This window comes from Filicampus tigris, chromosome 13 (assembly GCF_054856515.1).
Source record: "Filicampus tigris isolate MCC_2025a chromosome 13, RoL_Ftig_1.0, whole genome shotgun sequence".
In the NCBI taxonomy this organism is placed as follows: domain Eukaryota; kingdom Metazoa; phylum Chordata; class Actinopteri; order Syngnathiformes; family Syngnathidae; genus Filicampus; species Filicampus tigris.
This window is the reverse complement of record NC_141229.1, coordinates 20,504,493-20,532,069: the sequence shown is the minus strand read 5'-3', so window position 1 is coordinate 20,532,069 and position 27,577 is coordinate 20,504,493. Positions and strand designations below refer to the sequence as shown.

The following is a 27,577-nucleotide window of genomic DNA, read 5'->3' as shown; positions in this document are numbered from 1 at the left end:
TAATAAGGATATGTGATTGAGAAAATAGATGGATGGATGGATGTGCTATAAGACTTTTCCAATGTAAAGTCTGGTACAGTTTGTGCCTTGGCTAAATATAAAGATTGGGAAACACTGTTCCAGTGGTTCACTCGACTGATTTCGGAACAGGCTGCCAGGGTTTTTGGTCCCTGTCAGTAATGGTGTGAACGTGAGTGTGAATCGCTATCTGTCTCTAAATGTGCTCTGTGATTGGCAACCAGCCCAGGATGTAGTCAGCCTTCTGCCTGAACTTTGTTGAGATCGGCTCCAGCTCCTCGGGACTCTGAACAGATAGAAAAATGGATGGAAGGGACTCATTGTTTAAGATATGTTGGTCTGCTTCCGGAGCACTGTAGAACCAACCCTGAGCAGGGCAACAAACAAGTCTGTACATTGTACATGTGATGCTTACATTCAAATCTGGAAGTGAATTTGAATACACAATAGCATCTGTATGAATGCTTGTCTGTCAGTGATGCCTTATTCACCCAGTGATACAATGATTATGACGTTTACTGCCATGGAAGTGAGATGCCAATTCCCATACTAGTCACATAGCATTAGGAGCAGCTGTGGGTTCAGACTGCAAAACAGCCACTTTACCTCCTGAGCAGAGTCACCTCCTGACAATAATAAATAAAAAACGTGCTACAGCAATTACTTCTACTTCTAGTTCTAGAATGTAAAGAAAAACTAGAGGGAAATTCTAGAAGGAAACTTCTAGAATGTAATTGCTGAAGCCCCTTTTTAGAGTGCTACAGTTTACTTGCTTTCCAGATTTACATAACTTGACATGGATTGAGAACCTCCAAGAAAATGAACCCAAAACACAGCGCTGGCAACCTCCTGCCAACCAGTTGCAACACTACATGCCACTGTACAGCACCAAAGCCAGTTCCCATTACAGAATGTATGAGTTTGCATGTGTTTCCACTGAGTGATGGGGGAGACCTTCAGTATTCCACTGCCCTCTCTCTGAACACGAACATATGCAGCCACAAACACACACGCACACACACCCCCACACACCCCCACACACACACACACACACACACGCACACACCCACACCCACACACCCGCACACACACACGTCCCCCCACACACCCACACACACACATACACATGGGAACACAGGAGTGCACATGATCCAGAGAGGTGTGAAGTGCCATTGTTACATTTCCATCCAGCCAAGAGGAATACTACATATAGTTTATAGATTGGAGAAGGTGCTTGACCATGCCCCCTGCGCAATCCTGTGAGATGTTCTTTGGGACTATGGGGTACCGGACCCCCTGATAAGGGCTGTTTGGTCCTTGTTCGACCAGTGTCTGAGTTTGGTGCGCATTTCCAGTGAGGTTTGGACTCCACCAAGGCTGCTTTTCTCACTGATTGTGGTCATAACCTTAACTGGCAGAATTAACTGGCAGAATTTCTAGACGCAGCCGAGGCTTTGAAGTGGTCCGATTTGGTGGTCTCAGGATTGCATCTCACCAAGCCGCGATCTTCGAGTCTCACTGAAGTTGTGAGAATCAACATCTCCAAATCCGAGACCATGTTCCTCAGTCAGAAAAGGGTGGAGTGCCTGCTCCAAAGATTAGCTCATGCCCCAGATCAAGCCAGGAGGTCAAGTATCTCGGGGTCTTGTTCACGAGTGAGGGATGAATGGAGCAAGATGGACAGATGAATCGGTGCAGTGTCTGCAGCCGTGCAAACTCTGTATCGATATGTCGTGGTGAAAAAGATGCTGAGCCGAAAGGCCAAGCTCTAGATTTACCAGTTGATTAACAATCCTACGCTCTTTTATGGACACGAGCAGTGAGTTGTGACCAAAAGAACAAGATCCCGTTACAAGCGGCCGAAATGAGTTACCTCCGCAAGGTGTCCGGGCTTTCTCTTTGAGATGGAAGTGGAAGCCAGGAGGGTCTCAGAGTAGAGTCGCTGCTCCTCTGTATTGAGAGCAGTCAGATGACGTGGCTTGGGCATGTTGATAGAATGCCTACTGGACACCTCCTGGAAGGAGGCCCTGAGGACGATACAGGACATACTGAAGAGACTGTTTCTCCCATCTGGCCTGGGAACATCTTGAGATATCCCCGGAAGAGGTGGACGAAGTGGCTAGAGAGGCTGAAGTCTGGGCTTTCTTGGTAAAACTGTGGCCCCCGCAACCCTACCCCCGGATAAGCAGAAGATGGATGGATGGATTTATTGATCAAAATAACATTCTATTTTGGGGCACTTGCTATTCTCATTGTATTTGCTGCCCTTGGGTTCCATCCTTCGAAAACACAATATTTCTTTCCATTGCTATGCGGATGACTGTCAAATCTATGTCCCGCTGAGCAAAAAGACACTTTCTCCTTCAGACCACTTTTGTCCTGTCTAGAGGACACCAAAGCCTGGATGTCACTACATTTCTTAAATCTCAATGAAAAGAAAACAGAAGTTATGGTGTTGGGTCCCAGTGGCTCTTCTGCATCCCACCCTGTTGACCTGGGCCCCTTGGCTTCATATCTGAAGCCAACAGTCTCAAACTTGGGTTTCAAAATGGACAGTGATCTTAAATTGGACCAGAAAATCAGTGCTGTTGTAAGGTCCAGCTTCTTTCATCTTAGACAGCTGGCTAAGGTAAAGCCCCTCCTTTCTCATCAGCACTTAGAAACAGTCATCCATGCCTTTGTTACATCTCGGCTAGATTACTGTAATGCACTTCATTTTGGAGTCAGCCAGTCCTCTCTCAAACATCTCCAGTTGGTCCAAAACGCTGCTGCTCGCCTCATAACTGGAGCCCGGAAGATGGAGCACATAAAACCAATTCTGGCCTCCCTTCACTGGCTCCCAGTGCACTTCCGGGTTAAATTTAAGATTCTTCTATTTGTTTTTAAGTCATTAAATGGCCTGTCTGAGCTCCTCCACTCCTACGCACCTTCCCACATCCTCAGGTCTGCGGACCAGGCGCTGCTCGAGGTGCCGAGGACTAAGCGGAGCCTCAGAGTCTTTTCGGCTGCTGGTCCTTCCCTTTGGAGTGACCTCCCAAAGCCCCCTCTCTGTCCACTTTTAAAACCCGGTTGAAGACACATTTCTATTCTTTGGCATTTGATCAGACGTTAGACTGACAGTTTTGTGCGGTATTCCGGTGTCAATTGTACCATATATAGTATTTTGTGCTTTAATTTATTGCTTTCATTTGTTATATTATTGCTATTTTATTATTGTAATGTAAAGTGCTTTGTTACTGCTGTAGCTGTTATGAAATGCGCTGTATGAATGCAGTTGTATTGTATTGTATAAAGCACTGGTGCTTATTTCCTAGCTTTACTTAAAGTAAAAATAAGTATCCACTTTCCTTATTTTGCCATTTTCATCAGTAAAAAGTGAATGTTTTGTCTATAATGAATCTGATAACTTTATTACGTACAACAAACACTTTTAAAAACGCATTTTGCCACTGGCTGTCAACTGAAAATGGCTTAACATGTACTCAGGGGTCAGGTAACGCCCAATCACGGGGCTCAGATTTGTGCATGAATTGGTCATAAAATGTGATCTAACGAACTTCACATGAGACATGATTGGTCGTTACCTGAGCCCTAGCAGATGTGATGTCATTTTCAGACAACAGCAAGTGGCAAAATGTGTTTTTCAAGGTGTTAATTGTACATGAAAAATAATTAAGTCATCAAATTCATTATAGACAAATCAAAATGGCAACATTTGTAAAGTATCCCTTTAAACAAAAACACTTGACAGTTGGGCTGTCACAAGCAAATCTTTTTGGAATCGATTATCCTATCGATTATTCCATCGATTACTCTGTGAGCCCCCACCCAAATTTTTTTGTGGTCGAGACAACTGGGTTGATCGACTTTTTCCCCACCCCTACTTGACAATATCTCATTTCGAACTGAAATGCAGCCATTTCGGGAATCATTTTGCATTTTAAACTGAAATATTTCTCCTCTGTGTTTTAGGAGCAAAGGCTGAGGTATCTTCAACAGGGAGGCAGATCTAACCAGGGACAGACTCAGGTGGGATCCAGATGGCAACTTTATATGCCAAATGTAAAAAAAAAATGTGCAAGGCACACTTATTTGTGGAGTATAATATACAGAATGCAGTACAAGGAAAGTATGGGAACCTTTTGGAATTACCTGGATTTGTGCATGAATTGGTCATAAAATGTGATCTAATCTCACATCTGAAGTCACAACAATATACAAACACAATTTACTTAAACTAACACACTCTTAATGGCCTAATTTTGTCAGATCTCAAATAGTGGGCGCTAAATTGTGTGTTCACTCCAAGGCTCACTGCATACCAAGCGACGTGGCCAATGCAAATGAAATGGATCGCAAAAAAATTATAGCTGGAGACTCTTCACCGCACACTAAGCAAATGGGCACCGGCCAGCTACCGACATGCTACACATGAAAAACTGCAACCCTGTATCGTGCTTTAGGCTCCACATACAATGCAGTATACCATAGTGTTAAGTGATTTGTTCTCTAGCCACACGTACATCTGAAATTACAAATATAGAAGAAGAAGATGAAGAAACTTTATTTGTCATGTAAAATAATACACGTACAAGAAATTTGACCTCTGCATTCGACCCATCACAGTTGTGGATACAGCTGTTAGTGGCACACACTGGAGAAGTAGCTACTTACGCACCTGGGGAGCAATGTATATATTATTCATATAGCGCACTTAATACACACGGTAACACAGTCTGCTTCAGATAATTAGAATTGCAACATTTAAAAGCATTTACAAACAAGAGTTAAAACACAAAAATGCTTTGAAAGACCTTAAAGAGAACCCTTGGATGAGCTTAACATTGGCACTTATATAAAAGGTTTGCATGTAAAAATGACATCAGTACTAAAATGCTCCCCCCAAAAGACTGTGTAGTGATTTAAGGGCTTTTTTTGTGATGAGATTTATGACAAATTTCCCTGCCCCTTTTTGGGGCTGGGCTTGTTATTTTTTTGGTCTCAGCGGTCTACGTCATGGGATGGAGGCAAGCATGGTAATATTGCTTGCTTTGTCAGTTCTGTTGTCTTAAACGGCGACCGATCGCCACCAAAATACAAATGCACATTACGACCTTTGTCCACTTCAACCGGTGAAAGTATAAAAGTGTTCTGCACAATAGTTTGGATTTATTGACATAAAACGTGATCTCATCATGATCACCTCCACAAAAATACCCTGGCGATCGCTTCTCCATTTACACAGGCTGAAGCGGACAAGAGCATGAATGCGCACACGAACCCTGACTGCTTATATTTCGAACATTTAGCTATACTAAACTCGTGTCAACTCTCAGGAGGCAGACGGCGACTGGCAGCTGGTAAGCAATCAGGCAAGCATGGATCTTTATTTCCCCACCCCCCCTTCCCTCAACCGGCTAACAGTGGGACAACAGCATAGCTAATAGCAACAACTAGCTTCAGGCCGTTAAAACAAAAGGCGTTAGCATAACAACATTAGCTCCTGACTGTCCGCGCAGCGTGTGGAGGTGATCATGAGCCAGCGTCTTCATGTAATGTCGCGGGGGTGCTTCCCAAGCAGTCGCGCGCGTTGTCCGACACCGCTTGCACCCGCGAGAGTGAAGCGGCGTTAGAGTGAGGTAAGACCTCATCGAACACCAGGAGTGTCTTGAACGTGCACATCCGACTCCACAGCCGAGCATGGCCGCATTGGAACGCACCATTTCGGCTGTTACGTTCCATTGGACGGCATGTTGTCAGTCGAAAAACTGTGTCCATTCCTCATCCAAATAAATGTGCACATCCACTCATTCTCACTTCAGTCTCTGTAAATATCCCTACTGGTGTTAAATGCCTCACCCGTCCTAACTGATCAACAAAGAAGCAGTGTGCGTTCGTCCCAGCATAAATCTATGTAGCTCTGCTCACTTCCACATTTCCTCATTCGCATATAAATCAGCCACTGAGAGGTTAATCCTTTTGATATGTTTAAGTGGTCATTAGTAGGGATGACCACATAACTGTTGGTGCCAGTTGATCACCGTTTTTGGACGTTATAAGCAATAAAAGTACAATGATTTCCAATGGAGAATTTGGAATCGGTCCCTCCAGTGACTCCGACCGAACAAGGATAGAACGGTAGGGGGCGCGGCCATTCTCCTCATTAACAAGGGGCGTTATTCATGGAGTCACTTATTTCCTAATTTCTCCGAAATGAATGGATAAAATAGAAAATGACAACTATTTTCATTTTCCTGATCAAAAAATATATGAAATGAACTTGTTAATGAAAACATGGCCATCCCGGCCGGCCCCACCGTCACTTTAAACAATGCTATAGGAAAAGACCATTAATTTTAACTTGGATTTAAAAGCATTGACACTTTATTGGTATGAAATGGTTTGAATCTTTATTCATTCACATTATTCACTCTGATAACAATGGTCACCACACATTTTGTTGGCAGAAACTTTCAACGGTTTTAGGGTATGTTGGTGACAGCTCACCTGTTTTCTGAAGCTGAGCCATGATTGGTCGTTATCTGAGACTTGAGACACTGTGATGCCATTTTCAGGCGACAGAAGTGACAAAATGGCCGCCTTCTGAGATGGCTAAAAACAGGTGGATTTTGCTGGTTTTATATTATTCATATTGCCTTGTTTCAACTAGTGGGCCTGCACAGAACATACTCTGGAAAAAAATATGTTTGGGTTGACTTCCGCTTTAAGAAAATAAAAGCAAACTTAGCTCACCGAACTCTGTCTTAAAGGCAAGTATACATACGGGCAAAGGCACCTGACCTTGCACATGTGAGAAATGCCTTACGTGACACGCCTCCTTCTGCGTGTGCGCAAGAGGAAGATGGCCGGGAAGGGAAGCGCTGGCTGCCCCTCCGCTCCTCGTTCAAAAGCATGACGCGCTCATTATATGAACGTTTTTGCTTACATGGCCGACAGCCATGGCAATCCCATCTGTCCGGCTTGTTTTAAAACTACCGTGGCTCGAGGTGGGAACACGTCCAATCTGGCTAAGCACCTCGCTGCCTGGCATCCAGAGTTATACCACCAGTTTAAAGAGCAACAGGTTGTGATGCATTTCTTGCACTTCCATCAAAAATAAGTAGAGAATGAATTATTTTGTTCACAATTTGTATAATTTGACGAGGCATTCGACTAGCCGGGAGCGGATAAGAGAAGAGCAGACACACAGACATGCACACACACACACAAGCAACATTATGTTGAGTCATTATTAATTAAGTGAACATATTTGCTTGACCGTAACGGTGCAAATGTATTGTCAATATCAACAATGGATGACATGAAATACAGTCAAAATAGGTCAAGAATATGGCATGTAATGAAAAAGCTTATAGTGAATAAGTATACCGTATATATGTACATACATTGACATGTATACGTTATGCTTATACAAACATATAGCTGCTGGCATTGATCTCATTATTTTTGTAAAATGACATTCTTTTGACAATTTTGATCGTTGACATAGTCGTGACTAATTGACTTATTTGGCAGCCCTAAACCAGAAGTAAAATCGCTTGGCCCCTTTGGTTATGTGATGGGTTTGCTGGATAGAAATTCTGAAGCATATGGGGAAAAAAAACCCCTGCTTATCAGTGATCGCTTTGCGGGGAACAATGATATCCGTTCTAGTAGAACGTAGAAAGGATATCCACCAACAACCAAAAATCTGTGATGCACTTTTATATTTACAGTAGTTCCCGTTTTTCTCTTCTCCTTGTTCAGTCTGAAGCTGAGAAACTGCAACGGTTGAAGGAGCGAGTGGAGTCCCAGGAGGCAAAGCTGAAGAAGATTCGAGCCATGAGAGGACAAGTAGACTACAGCAAACTGATCAATGGGAACCTCTGTACGCCGGAACACGCAACACTTGACACTCTACAAGAGCAGATGCATTATTGTCGGATGACTGAACATGACCATCTTAACCAATCATCACTTGATCATGTTTTCTGATCTGTCCAGCGGCAGAGATTGAGCATGTTAGCAGCCTATTCCAGGAGAAGCAGGCTGAGCTGCAGTCTGCTGTGAGCCGAGTTGACCAGGTATCTCAGGGGGATTAAGGAGTCAAGTTCATGTCGCCCTAAGAATTAGTTACCATCTATTTTTAAACTGCTTCACCAGCTGACCCAACAACTGGAGGATCTGAGGAAAGGACGCCTTCAGCTGCATTCTGTTGCATCCCAGCAGGGGGCACCCAACAGACTGCAAGGTACACCCGCTGGCATGAAAGCGTCTCCACTCTCTGGCCCTGCTGCCTTAGAACTGAGGAAGCTCTACCAAGAGCTGCAGGTAAGAAAATAGTGCGCTTTTCATAAAGCAAAGTTCTTAGAGAATTTCCCATGCTTGTCGTGTCAGGCTCACAACCGTCACAACCTGGAGCAGAGTAGCAAGTTAGCGCACAACAAGGAGCTGTTGAACAAGAGGAACGCTCAGGTGACAGTGATGGATCAACGTATTGGAGACCTGAGGGAGCGACTGCAGAAGAAGCGAGCAGAAGTACCCTTTCGCTTGATATTTTTCCTTTTTCGCTGACTGTTCACCTGCTTCATTTTCGACTTTGCGTCTTGCAGCTGAGCCGTATGAATGGAGGAGGCCCACCTTCTCCTCAAAGCTCCATTCGTCCAAGTGGTGGCCGAGTGGCTGCCGTCTGCCCTTACATCCAATCTCCACCTGAAGGGGGACAGGAGGCAGGGTACCAACTGTCACCTGACACATCCCCCAAACCCTCACAACTCAGTCACATCCGCTCCCTATCAGGTGGGTACAAATGATTGTTGAATCTCTCACAGAACCGCAAAAGAATCCTTCCTTTGATATCTGCCAATTCTCTAACTGGCTGCTTTTCTGTCCCCCTTTCCTGTCTGTTGCCTTCTTCCTTCCTTTTGTCTATTGTCGTTTTCATTTTCAACCTTGGCGTTACCATTCATGTTTATCGGTGACTTTATCACCGGTTGTTTGTCACTGTCGCTGTAATGTAACGTCATTTCAACGTCGTCATATTGCCCGTAACCGTTGCTGTGGGTCCTGTGTCCGACGGTTGTCCTGTTGAATGTGCTTCGTTGTTGTTATTGTGGCCGTGGGTGTGCTCATGCAGACGAGGACAAGAGTGGCATCAGGAAGCCTTCCAGCCAATGGAAAGTGTCAGATTTAGACGTCATCCTGTCAGAGCCAAATGACTTATGTGAGGGCCCTAAGTCTCCTCAGAGGGACAAGAGTAACAACAGTGAGTCTTTAAGGAATAAAAAGTTGCTCTGTTTCCCGCTCACAACTCCTCACTTCTCCATTTTGATCATGGCCTGTTGATGACATGGATTTTAAACTATGTGCATTGGCCGCTGAGCTACTTATGTTCAGTGTAAATGAAGCATTATGAGACATAACATATGACCTTGTAATGTAAAGTCCTTGAGTACAAGAAGAGTAACATATCTGATAGCCGGCAGCTGGTTGACATTAGAGGGCTTAGTACCACATGCACATATGCACACATAATCACACACGTTGTATGTTATGTGCTGTGTAATGAGCACATTTACTATCATTAAGTTTCCATGATTCTGATTTTGTTGTGGTTAAAAACTACATGGTGGTGGTGGTAAAGTTGCTTTCAGAATTATAGCAGTGTTGAAAAAGTGAGGAAACCTCACAATCCATACACACAAATAAGAAATGTGTTGGCAATACTGCACACTCGATTAAATCCAAACAAGAAGTATTGTATGTATTCCTTCATACAAAACGAAGAAAAGGGGAATCGGTTTCGATAAACAAACACTTCTGCCTTTTGCTTTACATTTATTGAATAATACTTCAAGCTGTTGCTTTCTTATGAATCATTGAACTAATGTTTAGTTGTGCTGTATAACCACTGTTTCTGAGAATTGCATAGAATGGGCAAACTAAATGCACCTGTGAACTACTATGCCACGGCATTTCTCTGCATTCTTTGTTTTTGAAAATGGCGTTTTTGATGACATCCAACAAGTTGTCTATTGGATTTAGGTCCGGTGGTGGGCTGGCCGCTCTATGATAATACTGTTGGCCCTAGAGCCAAGATTTTGGGGCCGCTGTCATTTTAAGAACATTTTCTCCACATCATGGCATCTTCAAGTATTCTGATGTATTCAAATAGATGAATGATCCCTGTATTCAATAGATACAACCAAAACCACAGAATAAGACCGTGAAGAAAAGCATTGCTTTCTTCAGTCCACAAATGCCATTTCTCTTTCGGCCATCAAGTGTGTTCTTTGGAAAATCGTAACCGATCAGTATGAATTTTTAGGGATTTTTTTTTCTGTGGGAATCTCTTGGGGCTTTGTGTTGATAGGTTGGTTTCATATTGATTTCTTCAAGAAATGCAGAGGAAGTGTGGAATGTCGCCAAATCATCCTGGGCTGTTCACAAGTGTCAGAAGTTGGTGGATTCCATGCAACACAGATGTGAAGGAGTGCTCAGCAACAGTGGTTATACAGTACAATGAAAGACTGCATATTAATTGATGGATTAATAGCATAAAACAATCCAAAAGCATTTTTCAGTTCAACAAGTGTTTGACTTTGTAAAGTAAATATACTGTAGAGAGAGTAGAATAGAACTTTGTCACTGTCAAAGGAGCACTGAACCTAGATACAGTATTATTTTTTTCAACAGGCTGATACTGTATTTGATTTTCTTCATTTTGTGGAAAGGAACAACAACATTGATATTTTTTTCAAAGAAATAGAATGTGCAGTGTTCCAATGCATATGCATGGATGGAAAGAAAAGCCATTAAAGTGATCATGATGAGCTTTACTCACCTGTTTTAAAATAAGTGACAGACTACATAGTACAGATGCACGATATATATTTATTTCAACACGAGACCGATAGATTCCTGTTTCTCAAGACAGATACAGGTAACATATTCATTTTAAAAAAATGAGTTAACTGTAGTTTGTGCACACCTGGAGGAAAGAAATACTCAAATAGAGCATCACTAACAAAAATCAAAAACATAGCTTATTCTAGAATTGAGAGAATTTTTTTTTTGTAAGAAAATACTTTGTTTTCAATTGTTTCTCAAACGTAAAATTTAGCAATACTTCAGTGCATAATAAAAAGATACAGTAAATCCATGTCAAATGACATGTGTATACAAATGAGTACAGATAGACACTAATTCTATCACTAGACAAAATGACATTTTCATGTCCCTGCAACCCTGCTTTTTCCTACTAAAAATATATTTTTCAGTAGGGATGTAATAATATTGAAAGCTCACGGTTTTGATTTTATCACAGAAATTATGTCACAGTACGATAATTATTGCAATATTGTGGTAGTCTGTCATTTTTGTTTTGGTTTCCCGGCATTCGTCAGCAAAACGGGCATCCGTCAGTGACAGACTGACGGAATGCCCACCTCTGAAAATAATCGACTAATCTTTGTCAATTTCTTCTGTTAGTTTCTTATCGTGGGATTATTAAAAGTAGCGTCCCCTACAAACATTTACCAAAGCAGTTGTACGTTTCACCAAGATATACAAAAATTTGGAGGTATATGTAACAACCCAAGTCCTACAAAAACGTCTCTTGAAGCTATATATGCCTACCTAACAGGAAGTCCGCCATTTTGAATTTACTTTCAAATTTGGCATTGCCATGACTTCAGAAGCTGCTGTAACTTGAGCTAAATATATACAGTAATATATAATATAGCTCAATAGCGCCCCATCCCAATTTTTATTTATTTTATGAAGCAGCCCTGGCTGTACGAAAAGTTGGAGCCGGTATATGTAACAGCCAAAGACCTACAAAAAAGTCTTTTGGAATCAGTAGTGAAGCTTGTGTCTTTCCATCTCCGAGTGTACGCAAGAGTGTGTCATGTTGTATTTTGCTGGCAAACAGACAGTACACCCAATATAGTGGCGGCTCAGAAGTACAAACCGTAGCGCCAAGTGGTTTACTAGCCGACAAAAGCCAGTGTCCTCAATGATGGTAAAGGGTGGTTGTCAAGAGTTAGTCAGGCCTCGGCTCGTCTCTGGCAAAATTTTGGCACTTTTCTTCCAATGCAGTGGCGATGGGATCAAGCCCCAGGTTTTTCTTGTTGGCTGGCTTTTGGGCAGTTTCTTAACAGCGTAGGCATCTTCATAAGCTTTCAAAATACTGTCATAGTGACAACAATGTTTTAAGTCCCTGATAAGATACGTTGCGTTGAAGTTCTTTTATTTTTTTTCTCCCCTCATGGAATGTTTGCAGAACATTTAGTGCAAATAGCACGCAAAATCTAACAGAGAGAAGAAAAACACCACACAATGCCATATTTGTTTAATGTCAGCTCAATGCACGCTTAAGTTTGGCCGTATTCAGAAAGGGTTTCACTTTTTCCATACAGTATTTTGTTACTTTACAGCTTCATCCCAAAATAGTTTTCCTCAAAATTATACACACAAGACCCCATAATGACAACTTGAAAAACTTTTTTTATTTTGCAAATTGATTAAAAATCAAAAACGAACATACCACATGTACATAAGAGCCTTTGCTCAATACTTTGTTGATGCTCCCTTGGCAGTAATTACAGCCTCAAGTCTTTTTGATTATGATGCCACAAACTTGGCATTGTCTTTGGGCAGTTTTGCCCATACCTCTTTGCAGCACCTCATAAGCTCCCTCAGGTTGGCCGGGGAGTGTTGGTGCATAGCTATTTACAGATCTCTCCAGATACTGTATGTTAATGTTCGAATTCAAGGCTGAGCCACTCAAGGACATTCGCAGAGCTGTCCTAAAGCCACTCTTTTTTTTCTGTCGCAGAGGTCTACAGACAATTCCATTGTCTTCATGCTTGGTTTGTGCACTGACATGCACTTCCACCTGTGGGACCTTAACTAGGCCCGGTCCCGGTATTCCCACTTGTACCCTTGAAAAAAAAAAAAAAATTTTATTTTGGAATGAGCATGTAACATAAAATGTGGAAGAAGTAAAGCGCTGTTAATACTTTCCAGTTGAACTGTATGTTTGTTATAAGTGCACAGTACGGCTTTTCATTGGATTTGCATCTTTGTTTTTGACGTCAAAATTCCCAACAAATGGCCCGACAATTATCTGGTTGATAATTATCGTGCATCGCTATAACTTACTGTAACCTACATAACTGTGTGCTTCCTTTCCATCTGCTGGACATACCTGTATACCCACCTTACAAAAATGCCTACCTAATTAGTTAACTCACTTATTCACTCACTATTCTGCGTAGAAGAATATTTGCACAAATCCAACCACAGGATATCAGCAAAGAGAGGCCGTCTTGGAGCAGGACTTTTTTTGAATCCCATTGTAATCTTAAATGCCAAAGAGTTATTTATGGACCTGGCTGGCTTGAAGTAGAAACGTTGGTGTTGTAAATCACGTCAGCAGGCTACTTGCACACAAGAACACTCAATGAATTAGAGGAAGGTCAAATAATTTCAAGGCTTCTGCATGTACTGTACATTGTCCAATAATGTGGGCAGATGTTTTCGCATAATACCTTTTTTGGGTTTAAATGCAGAGTCACCATATCAGTATACGGCATAAGCATGTCTTTTAGTGCATAGCAACGCAAATGATTTAGTGTGTTTTCATTCACATTAATTATTTCATACCAACTAAATCCTGTGTGCCATTCTCTTGAGCCAATGCTTGCAAAAAAAAAAAAATGTTATAAACCATGCATCTTCTCTGGAGGCCTGGGTTATATCAGCAGGGAATGTTTGATAATGTTTCTAAAAATAAACAGCCTTTGTAACAATAGCAATATCTTGGTGATAGTCAGTGTTTCACATCATCCGGTAGCAGTGTAACTTTGCCTCGAAATCACATCATGTAATTTTTAATATTGAATTGTTTATTCGTTCTTTTAACTGTACTGTCTACTATCATTTTATATTTGTCAGTGGGTAAAGAGACAAAAGAAGTTTCAGCATGTACTCTTCTGCAGCAGCCAGCAGGACATAATGATGTGGAGTGATTCACTCTAATCTGGACTCCCAGGCAGATAGCCAAGTTTCCAACCTGCTCAGAGCTGACTGTTTGCTTCGTCTTGTCACTGCTTTCCTCCTGAGGTCAGCAAGATAAGTGCAGTGGCACTCGACATCTTGCGCAGCTGATCTTACTGACCACCACACTAGATAATAAGTGTTAGTCTGTGTCAGTACTGTAATGTGGTTGAGCTGTAGACAGCCGTGCCAAATGCTGAGGTAAACACTGCTTCAAATGATACTCATTGGAGGAATTACCCCTAATTAACAGGTGATCATTCAATTCCCCATTTACAAAAGAAATATACAGTTGCCTTGATTGTTTATATGACCGTTAACTCATTCACTGCCAGACATTTTCAGACCCTCTTTTACCCTAACATTTGAAAAAAATGAAAAAAGGTTCCTGGGATTGAATAGCTGGACTGTGAAAAGTAAATTCGTCAATAGCAGTGAATGAGTTAATCGAGAGATATTTTAATATTGGATATATTGCATCACAGGCTATTTAAGCCTACTATGGCGACCTCTATAATTGCTGTGTGAACAGCCTGTGGTAAGTCGTTTGGTTGTTTTTGTGCTTCAGCAAGACATACCCTGAACCTTTGACAAGTTAAAAGTACCTGACAGCCTTGGGCCAGACCTTTAATTTTAGATTCTAAATAACTGAAGATCAACCAGACCTGCACTGCTTTATTTCACACATATGCATGTCCAAGCCTGGATTTCAGTACATATTTTGCAAATAACAGCCAATAATCAGGCAGCAACTAAGCCCTCATGGCCCTTAAAGTTAATGCCAGCATAACTTCTGCCCCTTGTGTTCCCCACGTTTTCTCACATTTGAACTCACATTTAATTTTTTTCAACTGCTTGTCTTTATTTATTTTATTGTAATGTTGTGATGTGAGTATTAACTCGTCGAACCTGTTGTCGTCTTTCTTGCCATACAGCCAGTGAAGCATCGTGGCCTACCATTGGTAAAAATGTGTCGAATTGGAGGACCAACAGTGCAGAACAGGTACACATTAGAGGCATGAGATTTTAATTTTAATACAAAAAGAATCGAAGAATTGAAATATGAAAGAATTGAGACATACCTACACCATTATATGTGAAGGGGAAAAATACTTAGCAGGGGAAGCTACTAACTGTGTAGCTTTTCTCAACTCCCACGGGGTCATCATCAGTGACCTTTGACTTCACTATTGCATTTCTTCATCAATGTTCAAACGTCAAAAATCTTGTACAAAGCATTCCCAGGACAAAAGAGACTGTTTTAAGATAAGGATGACTGAATTTTCAATTCATGTCTGTGCAATGATCAAGTTTCCCAATTACCGGAATGTGAGCGTCTGACTAGGAAATGGTCAAACGAAGACGCTCAATTGCACAAAGCAAGGTCCGCACCGGCATGATTGGATGAGTTTTATTTCATGTGTCTTCTTTTTTTTTTTTTTTTTTTTTTTAAGTGTTTTCAGCATCTTCCTTCTGGCTACGGCACTTACCCAAGCACCACGCACCAAGCAGCAGGAAATCACTGCTCCACCAGCTCCTTGCCTCGATCTGCTCCTGGCACATTGGGGTGGCCCCAATCGAGCACCGCGTCATCTTCATCAACCTCTTCCTCTTCCTCTTCACAGCAAATTCAACATCGCATTGCTGTCCCGCCAAATTCAAACCAAGGTAATATCAGACCTGATGTTTTACATAACATCCCTATTCTAGGCAAGTGAGTGAAACCGCATAAACAAAACATTCTGCTCCTTTTTATATCGGTAGTCTACCAAAATGTGATGCGTCAAAAAAACGTTCCAGTACCTGAAGCCTTCATTTTGACTCACCCGTTAGGCTCGAACACTGGCTCCCAGCCTTTGTCCTTGCCACCTCAGAGTGAACGAACAGATCCACCTCCAGCAGTGGCCGTACGTCCTTACATCCCCGAGCATCCGTCCAGGCCGCAGTCTCCTAGAAAGGGCCCTGCGACAATGAACAGCAGCTCCATCTACAGCATGTATCTTCAGCAGCCTCAAGCTAAGAATTACGGCTCACTCAGCAACAGGACCACTGTTAAAGCAGGTAAGTAAACCGTGTTTAAAGACAGACATATTGATTGTTCAGTCTTTTGAATAATTTCCTTTCTGCCCCGCAGTCTATGGGAAACCCATCCTGCCCACCTCCTCCACATCTCCATCCCCTCTTCCTTTTCTCCATGGGGGAATAAGGACAGAAGGCGTTACAGACAAGGAAGGAGTAAAAGGAGTTGGGGGAGGAGAACCCATGGATGGGCCAATCCTACCTCCTCCGAGCGTGGACAACATTCCTCGTCCTCTCAGTCCTACTAAACTCACTCCAGTTGGTAGGTTGCGCAGGGTAAATCTGTGATGTCCCGCCAACTTCAAAAATGAAGACGTTTCATCAGTTGGTCACAGAACCACATTTTCTTGTGAAATAGACCACTGACCAAAACAAAAGCAGACTGTCAAATGTTCTGCCAAATTCTGACATTCTGACAATGATGTTCAGCTTTGATTGAAACTCAAGAGATTTTTGTGTATTTTTCAGTAGTGTGGAACTGCCCTGCATTATACTGGCTGGATGAATGTTTTTATCATTTCAAAAGCAGAATTTTGCTTGTGGTTCTCTGTTGGCATCTCAGTAGATTTTGCAAGTGTACCTAATGTGTCCATTTGATGAATGTTCATTAATGCTCTCAGCAAAATCCTAGTAGCAGCAGTTCCACGTTTTCAAATAACATTTACGTTGTACCCTCTGTCTTCAGCCCACTCTCAACTACGCTATCAAAATGATGCTGACCTGGAAGTCCTCCGCCGTCGTCTCAGCAACGCCCCACGGCCTCTGAAGAAGCGCAGTTCCATTACTGAACCTGAGGGCCCGCAGGGGCCAAACATTCAAAAACTACTGTACCAGAGGTTTGTGCTGAACTCCATCCTATTTTATATGCCTGGTTTTAATCATCCATATTGAAGGTTGGTTGTGATCTGCAGGTTTAACACTTTGGCGGGAGGCATGGAAGGGGTCTCAGGTAGGATCATGTCGCCTGACCTCAGTGACTCTCATCTCAATTATACATCATGGTTCAGTAGTCAACCTACAAAACTTATTTATTTTAGGCACTACTTTCTACCAGCCTGACTGTCTTTTGAGTGACATGGACAATATCCATTCAGCCAAGGGGCATGTAGAACCAGGTGAAAAGCATGCCAGCTTGGCAACAGAGGATGCAGAAGTTCAAAGTTTGAACTTAGACTGCCGCCACTTGTCACCCGGGGCTGCCACTGAGACGCCCACCGCGGGAGAAGTGACAGAGAATGGGTCTCCATCACCACAAACGAACCTTCCCTCAACACCTGAAAAGTCTGAAGATCAGAATAATAACACTCAAAGCAGTTCTAGTTTGGTCCACAGCAGGATAAGTCAGGCCTCCCCTTCACCATCACCACCTACCCCGCCTTCAAAGCCTAAGGTAAAATGCATCACTTAATGCACATATGTCAAGGGGATGTAATTGTAATTTTACATGAATAAAGTCAAAGTCATACATGTCTTTAAAACTCATACACTGCCAGACATTTTCAGACCCTCTTTTACCCTAACGTTTGAAAAAATGTGAAAAAATATATAAATAAGCTCTTGGAATTGAATGGCTGGACTGTGAAAAGAAAAAGTAAATTCGCCAATGGCAGTGAATGAGTTAAAGTTGTGTTATATAGCATTTGTTATAACATGACACGTGATGATTAAACAAACCCCTCACAAGTGGTGATTTTAATTGTCTTTTACATGACCAGATTTGCACAATCACATCAAAGTGGTGAAACTGATTATTGCAGATATGTCAAAGTCATTGACAGTATTTGACAAACATACTGTATATCTAAATATAACTTGATAAAACCCTGAACAATGTTCATCTTGAAGCAGAAGTCAACCCAAACATATTTTTTTCAAGACTATGTTCCCAGCAGGCCCACTAGTTGAAACACGGCATTCTGATTAATTTTGCGTTTGCGGAATATAAGTTAAGCAGCAAAATGCACTGGTTTTTAGCCATCTCTGGGGGCGGCCATTTTGTCTTCTGTCGACTGAAAATGACATCAAAACTGCTCACAACGACCAATCACGGCTGATCTGTTCTCTGAATCTGAGCTATGGAGTATAAGTTTTTCAGGGGAAAATTAGATGAAATTTATTTTACAAAAACAAGCCCAGGAACAGTACAGCTCAGACTCGGCCCCAAAATCCCCATGGCCTAATTTTGGGTGCATTCGCAAATGCACCGCTTCACTCAGACCGTTCAGAAACTCAGAGCGTTGTTCAAATGTGCCGTTTGGTTATCCAGAGTGCCCCAAAAAAGGAGTGTCGGAGCCCGTTGCGTCAGGCAGTATAAGGAAAAGAAAGAGTTCAAGCATGAGCTGCTGATGGCTTTATAACATAGGCTGCATTTGGAAAGTAATGGGAGGGGAGCGCACTCTGCCTCTCTGAACACACGCACTCTGAGTCGTGGTAGGGCGTCGGAGAAGATTTCCGAACGCACTGCTTGTTGACGGCAGTAAACGAGTTCCGGTTGGACGAAACTTCCGCTTCTAACTACAGAAGTGGTTCTTTTTACTTTGTAGTTTGAAATGGCTTACGTTAACGAGAATCCTTCGTTGCATTGTGGCAAAAGGTAGAATCCTGGTGGGTTATTGCGCCTTTTAGTGCCGTAAATAGTAAATGCTTGTTGTGACGGCAGCAGTTTTACGTTACAGAATTAGTTGCCTTCGTCTTCTAGTCCTTCTGCTTCCATTTATTTTCTTCTTTCTTTTGGCGGTTGGCACATACTTACTGCCACCTTTAGCATGCTATTAAGAAGGTGGCCTCTGGCGGCAATGTACGACTTCTTCTTCGTTTTCTTCTAGTTCTACTTCTTCCATTTCTACTACTACTGTTGTCTTTTGGCAGTTGGCAAATACTTTTTGTGCAGTACCGCCGGTGGAAAAAAGGTGGCAGTAATGCAACACTATCAGGGAACAGGGATTTTGGGAGCCAACCGAACTCCAATTTTAATATATCGTCGCTGTCATGTCACTTATCTCCATTTTTTTTCATTTTCTTATTTTTACATGAATCATGTTTCCGCGTTACACACATCGCAATAAAGTGAACATTTAAAAAGTTTCCAAAATTTAAGATGTGTTTTTCACAGGACAGCGACGATATACAAGTCGCACCTGAGTCTAAGTCACAGGAGCAGCTATGACTACAACTTATAATTATAACTTTTTTCTAGTTTTGATTGTATTATGAATTTAACTCTCACAATATTTCAATATTACAATTTTAGTCTCTTAATTTCCTGACTTTTTTGTCATGGTGGTCTTAAGTTTACTAATGCTGCTTATTGAGCCCTTTTTAGCTTGTGTTGTGTTTACACTTGTCTCTTTTTCTTATCAGGTTAAGCGAACCAACTTGAAAAAACCTTCATCAGAGCGCACAGGCCATGGGCTGAGAGTCAAGTTTAACCCCCTTGCTCTACTGCTTGATGCATCACTAGAAGGAGAGTTTGATTTAGTGCAGAGAATTATATATGAGGTAAAACACACAGTTCGTATTGTCTTCTTTTAGGAGCACAAATCAGTCTTGCATTTCATAAAAAGCAGAGAGGGTTTTGTTTTGAACTCCATCCCTCCATCCATTTTCTTCCGCTTATCTGAGGTCGGGTTGCACGGGCAGTACCTTTAGCGGGAAAGTCTAGACTTCTCTCCCCCCAGCCACTTCCTCGAATTCTTATGGTGGGATCCCAGGCCAGCCTCAACAGTGTGTCTTGGGTCATCCCTGGGGCCTCCTCGCTGTGAGACGTGCACGGAACACCTCAACAGGCAGGCATCCTAATCAGATGCTCGAGCTACCTCATCTGGCTCCTCTCAATGCCTAGCAGTAGCGGCTCCACTCTAAGCCCCTCCCAGATGACCGAGCTTCTCACCAACATCTCTAACGGAGAGCCCGGAGGAATGAGGAAACTCATTTCATTTGCTTGTATAAACTGTGTTGCAAAAAAACAACAACAACTAAAACTCCTTCAATGGACTTACTTTAATTGATGGTGCTGCTTAGAAGGGTCATGGTATATAGGATCAGACAATGCCTCATACTATTTATACAATTGTAAATGATTGAGGAGGTGCTAATTCTCCATCCAAACAGAGGAGAATCTATGAACAGTCTATAGAACAATCTTACCGGACACTTTTTTTTTTGTCCTGTTCGGCTGCTGCTGCTCTGTAAGCCTTTTCATACCAGAAAGGTTTTGCCGTGCCGTCTATTTGTATTGTGATGGATATTTACTGGAAATTCTGTCAGGCAGAACGAGGATGGAGAGGAGACAGACACAGAGAAATGAGACAACAGCAAAAAAAAAAAAAAACGCAACAGAATTATGACAGTATGGTACATGACATGAGTTGGATTCTGCGTATGTTATATGGGCTAGGAAGGCAGTGCTACACCCTGTGGAAAAGCGGGAAGGCTCCAGCTGGCCATTCAGTCTTCCCACTAATCCAAACCACAGCCCCCCTTAAGCATGTGTGCGGGCCAGGGAAAGGCAGAGAGGTAGAGGCCAACTATCCATGTGTCCCTGCCCAACCCTATATTATGAGTGTACACATACCAGGCATTTCATTCTGGTCAATAAATGACATGAGCTAAAAACTACCAGAGCCTTTGACACGTTTTAGCTACAAGCTCTTTACTTGTCTTTCAGGTGGAAAATCCCAGTATGCCAAATGATGAGGGCATTACTCCTCTTCACAATGCAGTCTGTGCTGGCCACCACCACATTGTGAAGTTCCTGCTGGACTTTGGAGTGAATGTCAATGCAGCAGACAGTGATGGATGGTCAGTACCTTCAGTCAGTCATACATTTGTTAATAGCATATGCTGACAGTAGGACAATGGTAGATGGGAAAATATGGGGCTTCATAATCTAGGTAATACCAGAGGTTGGCATTCTACTAAAATTTACCAGTGCGTTTATCGCCATCGAGTCTGCCGCCTGGGTATCCTTCCGCCGTCCGTCTAGCCGCCTTTTTGCCAAGCCGAATCAAATAGTAATCGCCTATAGGCCGGTCACTCAGTGATTCTGTAACATTTGGCAGCTCTGCGTTTTGCCATACAAACGCCAGCCCAGTCGGTTTTGCGTTTCAATGGCGTCGTTTGAGAGGCAGTATTCATTGCAAACAGCGATGCGAAACCGCTTATTTCGAGCGTTGCGTAAGTCTTCGAGTTCATCCATGAGCACCAAACAACCACCTGTGGAGCTCATATGAGAACCATAGCAAAATGTGTATGTGCACCCCTGGTTTTATTTTCAGAAATGTGGTTGTTGCAATGACTTTTTCACATGAGTCATGTTCACACAGTACAAGCGCCATGATAAGCCTCGGTAAATAGGGAGAGGTGGTGTATGGAAGGCCATCCATTTATAAAATGTATACCAAAACCTATATGGAAACAGATATTTGGAGAAGGCTAATCCAAAACAGCAATCCTGAACAGGAATAAATAATAGATAGTCTATGCAGTTAATAGTATTATGCAAAACATTTGAACCCAAATTCAAACTTTTCAGAGGGATTTTTTTTCTCAACGTAGGGGCTTTTACATCTGAATGTCATCATTTAGTCAAATTTTGGTGGTTTGTTTATCCTCAGGACGCCTCTGCACTGCGCCGCTTCATGTAACAGTGTCCACCTCTGTAAGATGCTGGTAGAATCAGGGGCAGCCATTTTTGCTCAAACAATCAGTGATGTTGAAACAGCAGCAGACAAATGTGAAGAAATGGAGGAAGGTTACACACAGTGTTCTCAGTTCCTGTATGGTAAGTACTGTACATAACAGAAACAGAATATCAATCAAAATAGAATTGAGCTGTTTAATAAGAAGATCCAATTCCCTCAAATAATACGTCAATTATACATTGCATTTGGATATACTAAGTCTCACAGAGTGTCTTTGTGTCAGGCGTACAGGAGAAGTTGGGCGTGATGAACAAAGGCTTGGTCTATGCGCTCTGGGACTACACAGCCCAGCAGCCTGATGAGTTAACCTTCTGCGAGGGGGATGCACTCGTCATACTACGACGGCGTGACGATGCCGAGACAGAGTGGTGGTGGGCTCGACTTAATGAGCGTGAAGGATATGTTCCCAGGAACTTGCTGGGGGTACGACACCGTACAGCTCACTGACATCTTCTTTTTCAAGCTAATAATATTCATTTGGCATTTCTACACACTTCCAAAGATTGTTCTTGACTTATTAAGTTGCAAAATCACAACCCCTATGCTTTGCACATCACAAAGTATTTTAAAATTAATCATGATTTGTAATACATGTATCTAACGTCAGAGCTGGGCAGACCGTCCCTGGGCCCGACTGGATGCTCATTTTTGGGGCGGGGCATGGGGGCTGACAAATTTTTAAAAATCACTCAAGTATGACGCTGCCACATCAAGGTGGAGTTTATGCACTTCTTCTGGCGTCTTCTACTTCCGGAAATACGCCGTACCAAACCTGCTGTGTATAGTGGTTTGCTGGTATGCTTTTATTTTGAAGGCCGGGAAGTGTGAAGGAGGGGAAGTGTGGAAAATAAGTATCCCTATTGTGTATGAGTGAGGGTTTGGGCTTTTTGCAGTAGTGCATTTGTTCTTCTGCAGTGTTTTATTTAAATACAAAATCACAATATTCACTCTCTCTGTTTGTCTCCAGCTATATTCAAGGATCAAACCCAGACAACGCTCGCTGGCCTAAAACTCAGATTGACAGCATTTTCACAGCAGGTAGAGAAAGGAGAGAAGCAGCGTGTGCTGGAGATGGCGTGGAGCGGGATGCGCCGTGAGAGAAGAGAAAATGAAGTTACTCTTCCAACAAATTGATGTTATTTGAAAATACGTACTCCCACAAACAAATACAACAGCTGTTTAAAACTCAATGGAATAGTTGTCAACAACTTTTAGCTTCATGAGAGATTCAGATTAGATTAGAAAAAGTTCCACATCCGTCTCTGAACACATTATCTTAACATTTTTGGATGCTGTTTCATAGAGAGTTAATATTTTGTCATTTTAAAATGACTATTTTTGTATGGTTTTTCTCAGAAATCTAAACACCCAGGTGGCTGCTGTTATTATCATTTTGTGAGCTGCACAGTATATATACATGTAAATGTAATGTATGGAGGAAAGTTTGTGACAAGTATGACGTGGGCGTGCCGATTGAAAATGGGAAAGGAGGGCAAATACAAATATTAGGTTGACTTTAATGAAGGTGAGACATTGTTGGTTCTGAGGTTGTTGTTGAAGTAGTTCTAAAATGAATTTCAAACTTTTCTCATTCAAGCATGCACTGACGTTCCCAATGCTTTATAATCTCATAGCAAAGTAAATCGGTTAGACTGGCATCACAACATCTGACCACTTTGCAAAGACTGCTGAGGAGATGAAGAACTGAAGGAAAATAAAAATGTGATTGAGAGTGTTTCTAAGAGGCCTACGACACATTTGTAAAACCACAGTACACTTTGGAGTCATTTGATAAAGAGATCGATTTGTTTGTGTTTTTTTTCTGTAAAGAAAAAATATATTTAAAAAAAAATCCACAACATAGCTAATACTGGGACAGTACTTAGCAGCTTTTAGAATCTGACTCAAGACGATGATCTCAGCTGTCTTTGGCCAAGAGGCAGCAAACACCTTGAACTGCTTGCCATCCAATTTAGCCATGTACAAGTGGCTAAATTATAGAAAGTGAAAACACCTACAACTCAATTTACCTTTTTCGAAAGCAATTGTATGGAATGTATTGTTTGGTTTTATTGAAAAGAAAATATTTTTTATGACTGTTATTATTATAATTATCACTATACCTAACTAGTATTAGGAGACATTACGCTTGTGTTGAAAATGTATTGCTCACGTACCGTTGCCACATGATGTACATTTAAGATTACACATTGAACAATTCCTTGTTGTGTATAATAAGATGAAATAAAACAATGTGCGTAATCGGAAACAATAGATGTGATGTTTTATGTGTTTAAACTGGTATACACCCTTGCTGGAAGACAACACATGGCTCGAGAGAAAAATGCAATTAAAGTCGTTTGCCCTCGGACCTTGGTTAAAGGGGAAAGTCAACCCAAACATATTTATTTCAAGAATATGTTCCAAGCAGGCCCACTAGTTAAAGGCATTCTGATTAACTAATTTGCTGGCTACCGCGTTTTGAGTCGTTTTTTATAATCCAATAGTATAGCCCCAACCACGGGTTAACTCGCGAAATGCGTTTTTTGTGTCCATTTGATGCTCAAGGCTCTGATGCAAATAATCACAAAGTTTCAGGCTTGGGAAGCATTGTAATGACGTGCAATCGCCAGCAGATGTCACCAGTGTCGTTTATCAGATCATAGCCAGTACTGTTTTGAGGAGAGAAAGCGACAGGAAAGGGGGGAATGCTGCCGATCGAAAAATTGATATATGCAGGCAGCTGACATTGGAACACATTCTTTTCAGTGTTAAAAGCTACAATGAGTTTGATATCAGTTGATTATAATGATGACTGAGAGCATGCTTATCTACTTTTCTCCTGTGGCTCTCTGACACGTCAGGGGCGGTACCCTCGGTCCAAAGGATTACACCAGGGATGTCAAACTCATTTTTGTCCCGGGCCACATCATAGTTATGGTGTTCATCGGAGGGCCGTTATAACTGTGAACCCATAGAAATGTATGATCGCCTTATATTATCACATATACACACTAAATTGATGGATAACTAGTTTTGAAATCAGAAGACAGTAAATAGTTTGTTCAACTATTTTTCGAGATTTTAAAGGAGGGATTGGTAACAAATGTTTTCAATAACTCATATGTAGTTTAAAAAATTGCATTACTGCAAAAATATATGAAGACAATTTGAAAGAAACATGTCAAGTCAACACACATGATTTGCCTTCACGGGCCACATAAAATGATGTGGCAAGCCGGATCTGGACCCTGGGCCTTGAGTTTGACTGTGGATTACACGATTGTTTGAGGAGTATTTCCCCTTTTGGATTGACTGGGCCAAATTTGAGGTAAGGGCTTTTTTTATCAATCGGATTGTGCAAAAACAACTCTCACCATGTAGAGTTGTGTGTATCCTTTCGTGGGCTTCCAACCTCCCTCCGTGTCTGATTTGGTAATTGGGTGTTACGCTTGAAACAAGATATAAAAAATTGAAAAATGACTCATTATTTTATTTTCGTTTTGATACCAAAAAAACAAAATTGAAATACAGCTTGATTTTCTAGTTTGGTGTCTGGAACGAGTAAGAAAATGTCTAAAAGGTCCGTGTCTCTTTTGGTCATTGAATGTTACGTTTGTAACAAGATATTAAAAAATGAAAAACAAATGGTTGTTTGATTTTTGTTTTAAAACGGAAACATGAAAAGTACTACTACTGTACACAAACGCACATAGTTTCCAAGGCTAGCACATTAGCCAGCTAGTTTGGTATACCAGCGGAGCCCCTGAAATGTAGGACTTAGTTTTGAATGTTGGGCACGGACTTATAACCTTACGCATTTTATTTTATAAATTATACTTCTTCGTGATATTGTCCCCTGTGAGGAGTTTGCATGTTCTCCCCGTGCCTGCGTGGGTTTTCTCCGGATTCTCCGGTTTCCTCCCACATTCCAAAAACATGCATGGTAAATTGGTTGGACACTCTAAATTGCCCCTAGGTGTGATTGTGAGTGCGGATGTTTGTTGGTCTCTGTGTGCCCTGCAATTGGCTGGCAAACAATTTGGGATGTCCCCCGCCTACTGCCCAAAGACAGCTGGGATAGGCTCCAGCACGCACCGCGACCCTTGTGAGGATAAGCGGTATCGATAATGGCTAGATGGATATATATTGTCGTGTTACGTGGAGAATAAAAGATTTACCAAAAGCGCCATGGTCAGGTGAAGTGATCATTTGGTAAATATATTGAATGGACTACGTTCCTAAGAGCAACATTGGCTTCTTTGTAAATGGTACATTTTATAGAAAAAGTAAATAAAAAGCGACCCATTCGGGTAATATTCGAAGAAATTACACCAGAATAAAAAATACACTAACAATAAAGATCTCTTAATTTAGTAAATTATTAAGACACTGAAATCTTTAAACACTCAGCAGCAAAAGCCCATGACGCGCCTAAGTATTAAAGTATGTATATACATGTATACACTTATTGTGATAAAAAAAAAAAATACATGCAATAACAGTTACAACTAGAGAATGCAATTTCTGGAGAAATTGCGTGTGAAGGCGAAGAAAGCTGAATGGAAACCGTGGAATGCGTTGGAATGAAGTTGAATGAAGTAGAATGAAGTTGAATGACCTTGAACAAAGATCAGAAGGGAAACAAGAAAATAGGAAGTAGGGAAGCAATGAAAGAAGGACGTAAAGGGAATAAAAAAGAAGGAAAATGAAAAATTATGGAATCAAAGGAAAGGAGGAAGCAAGGAACCAAGATAACAAGGAAAACAAGCAAGAAAGAAAACAAAGAATACAAAATAGTAAGAAGGATAGGATGAGGTGAAGAAATGAGGAAGAAAGGACACTATATAGGAATCAAGGAAGGAAGGAAACAAGGAATCTCAGGGAGGAAGAAACCTGGGGATGAGAAAACGGAGTCAAATATTTTTGAACAAAATGGCCGCTTCATTAGGGACACCCGGGCATGAAAATTCTGGGTGTCCCAATACTTTTGAACAATATGGCCGCTCCATTAGGGACACCTGGGGATGAAAATTCTGGGTGTCCCAATACTTTTGAACAACATGGCCGCTTCATTAGGGACACCTGGGGATGAAAATTCTGGGTGTCCCAATACTTTTGAACAACATGGAAGCTTCATTAGGGACACCTGGGGATGAAAACTCTGGGTGTCCCAATACTTTTGAACAACATCCCCAAGATGGCCACCGCACTGGGGAGACCTCGGGGTGAGTATCCCCAGTCTAGCTAATGTGCCTGCCCAAGATGGCCGCCACACTGGGGAGACCTCGGAGTGAGTGTCCTCATTCTAGCTAATGTCTCTTTCCAAGATAGCTGCCGCACTGGGGAGACCTCGGGGTGAGTACCCCCAGTCTAGCTAATTTCCCTGTCCCAGATGGCCGCCGCACTGGGGAGACCTCGGGGCAATAACACTGGTCCACTGGAAATGAATGATGAATTTTTGTGGGTTTTTTTAAGTGTGAATGAGTTGAATGTGTGGAAAGTAAGAATTTTGGGGGTGTTGAAAAGCTGACTGTGAGTTGAATGAGTTGAATGACTTGAATTTGTGGAAATTGGAATGGGGTAAATGCGAATATATATATATATATATATATATATATATATATACACGTCATCTTTGAAGTTACAGGGCTGTCAGATGCTTTTTCTGTGTTGAGATCCTTTAGTGAAGAGCAGTAACATTTAATACTCGACCA

General features: G+C 41.8%; 1 protein-coding gene across 5 annotated transcripts in view; it reads left to right on the top strand.

The window, feature by feature from the left end:
- Positions 1–24,132, top strand: part of LOC147137900 (apoptosis-stimulating of p53 protein 1-like) — a 63,668-nt gene extending 39,536 nt beyond the window's left edge. For 4 of the 5 annotated variants that reach the window (XM_086048768.1, XM_086048769.1, XM_086048772.1 and 1 more), the window contains 19 exons: positions 3,991–4,047; positions 7,786–7,906; positions 8,023–8,102; positions 8,182–8,349; positions 8,416–8,556; positions 8,631–8,817; positions 9,155–9,283; positions 15,015–15,082; positions 15,534–15,747; positions 15,913–16,140; positions 16,214–16,420; positions 16,844–16,994; positions 17,070–17,107; positions 17,196–17,548; positions 19,519–19,656; positions 20,825–20,958; positions 21,774–21,940; positions 22,084–22,283; positions 22,828–24,132. In XM_086048768.1, the coding sequence (XP_085904894.1) occupies positions 3,991–4,047; positions 7,786–7,906; positions 8,023–8,102; positions 8,182–8,349; positions 8,416–8,556; positions 8,631–8,817; positions 9,155–9,283; positions 15,015–15,082; positions 15,534–15,747; positions 15,913–16,140; positions 16,214–16,420; positions 16,844–16,994; positions 17,070–17,107; positions 17,196–17,548; positions 19,519–19,656; positions 20,825–20,958; positions 21,774–21,940; positions 22,084–22,283; positions 22,828–22,869 (2,823 nt within the window). In that variant the 3' untranslated portion in view covers positions 22,870–24,132. The remainder of the gene's footprint in view (positions 1–3,990; positions 4,048–7,785; positions 7,907–8,022; positions 8,103–8,181; positions 8,350–8,415; positions 8,557–8,630; positions 8,818–9,154; positions 9,284–15,014; positions 15,083–15,533; positions 15,748–15,912; positions 16,141–16,213; positions 16,421–16,843; positions 16,995–17,069; positions 17,108–17,195; positions 17,549–19,518; positions 19,657–20,824; positions 20,959–21,773; positions 21,941–22,083; positions 22,284–22,827) is intronic. The other variant, XM_086048770.1, reaches the window with a different exon arrangement.
- Positions 24,133–27,577: the final 3,445 nt, after the last annotated feature.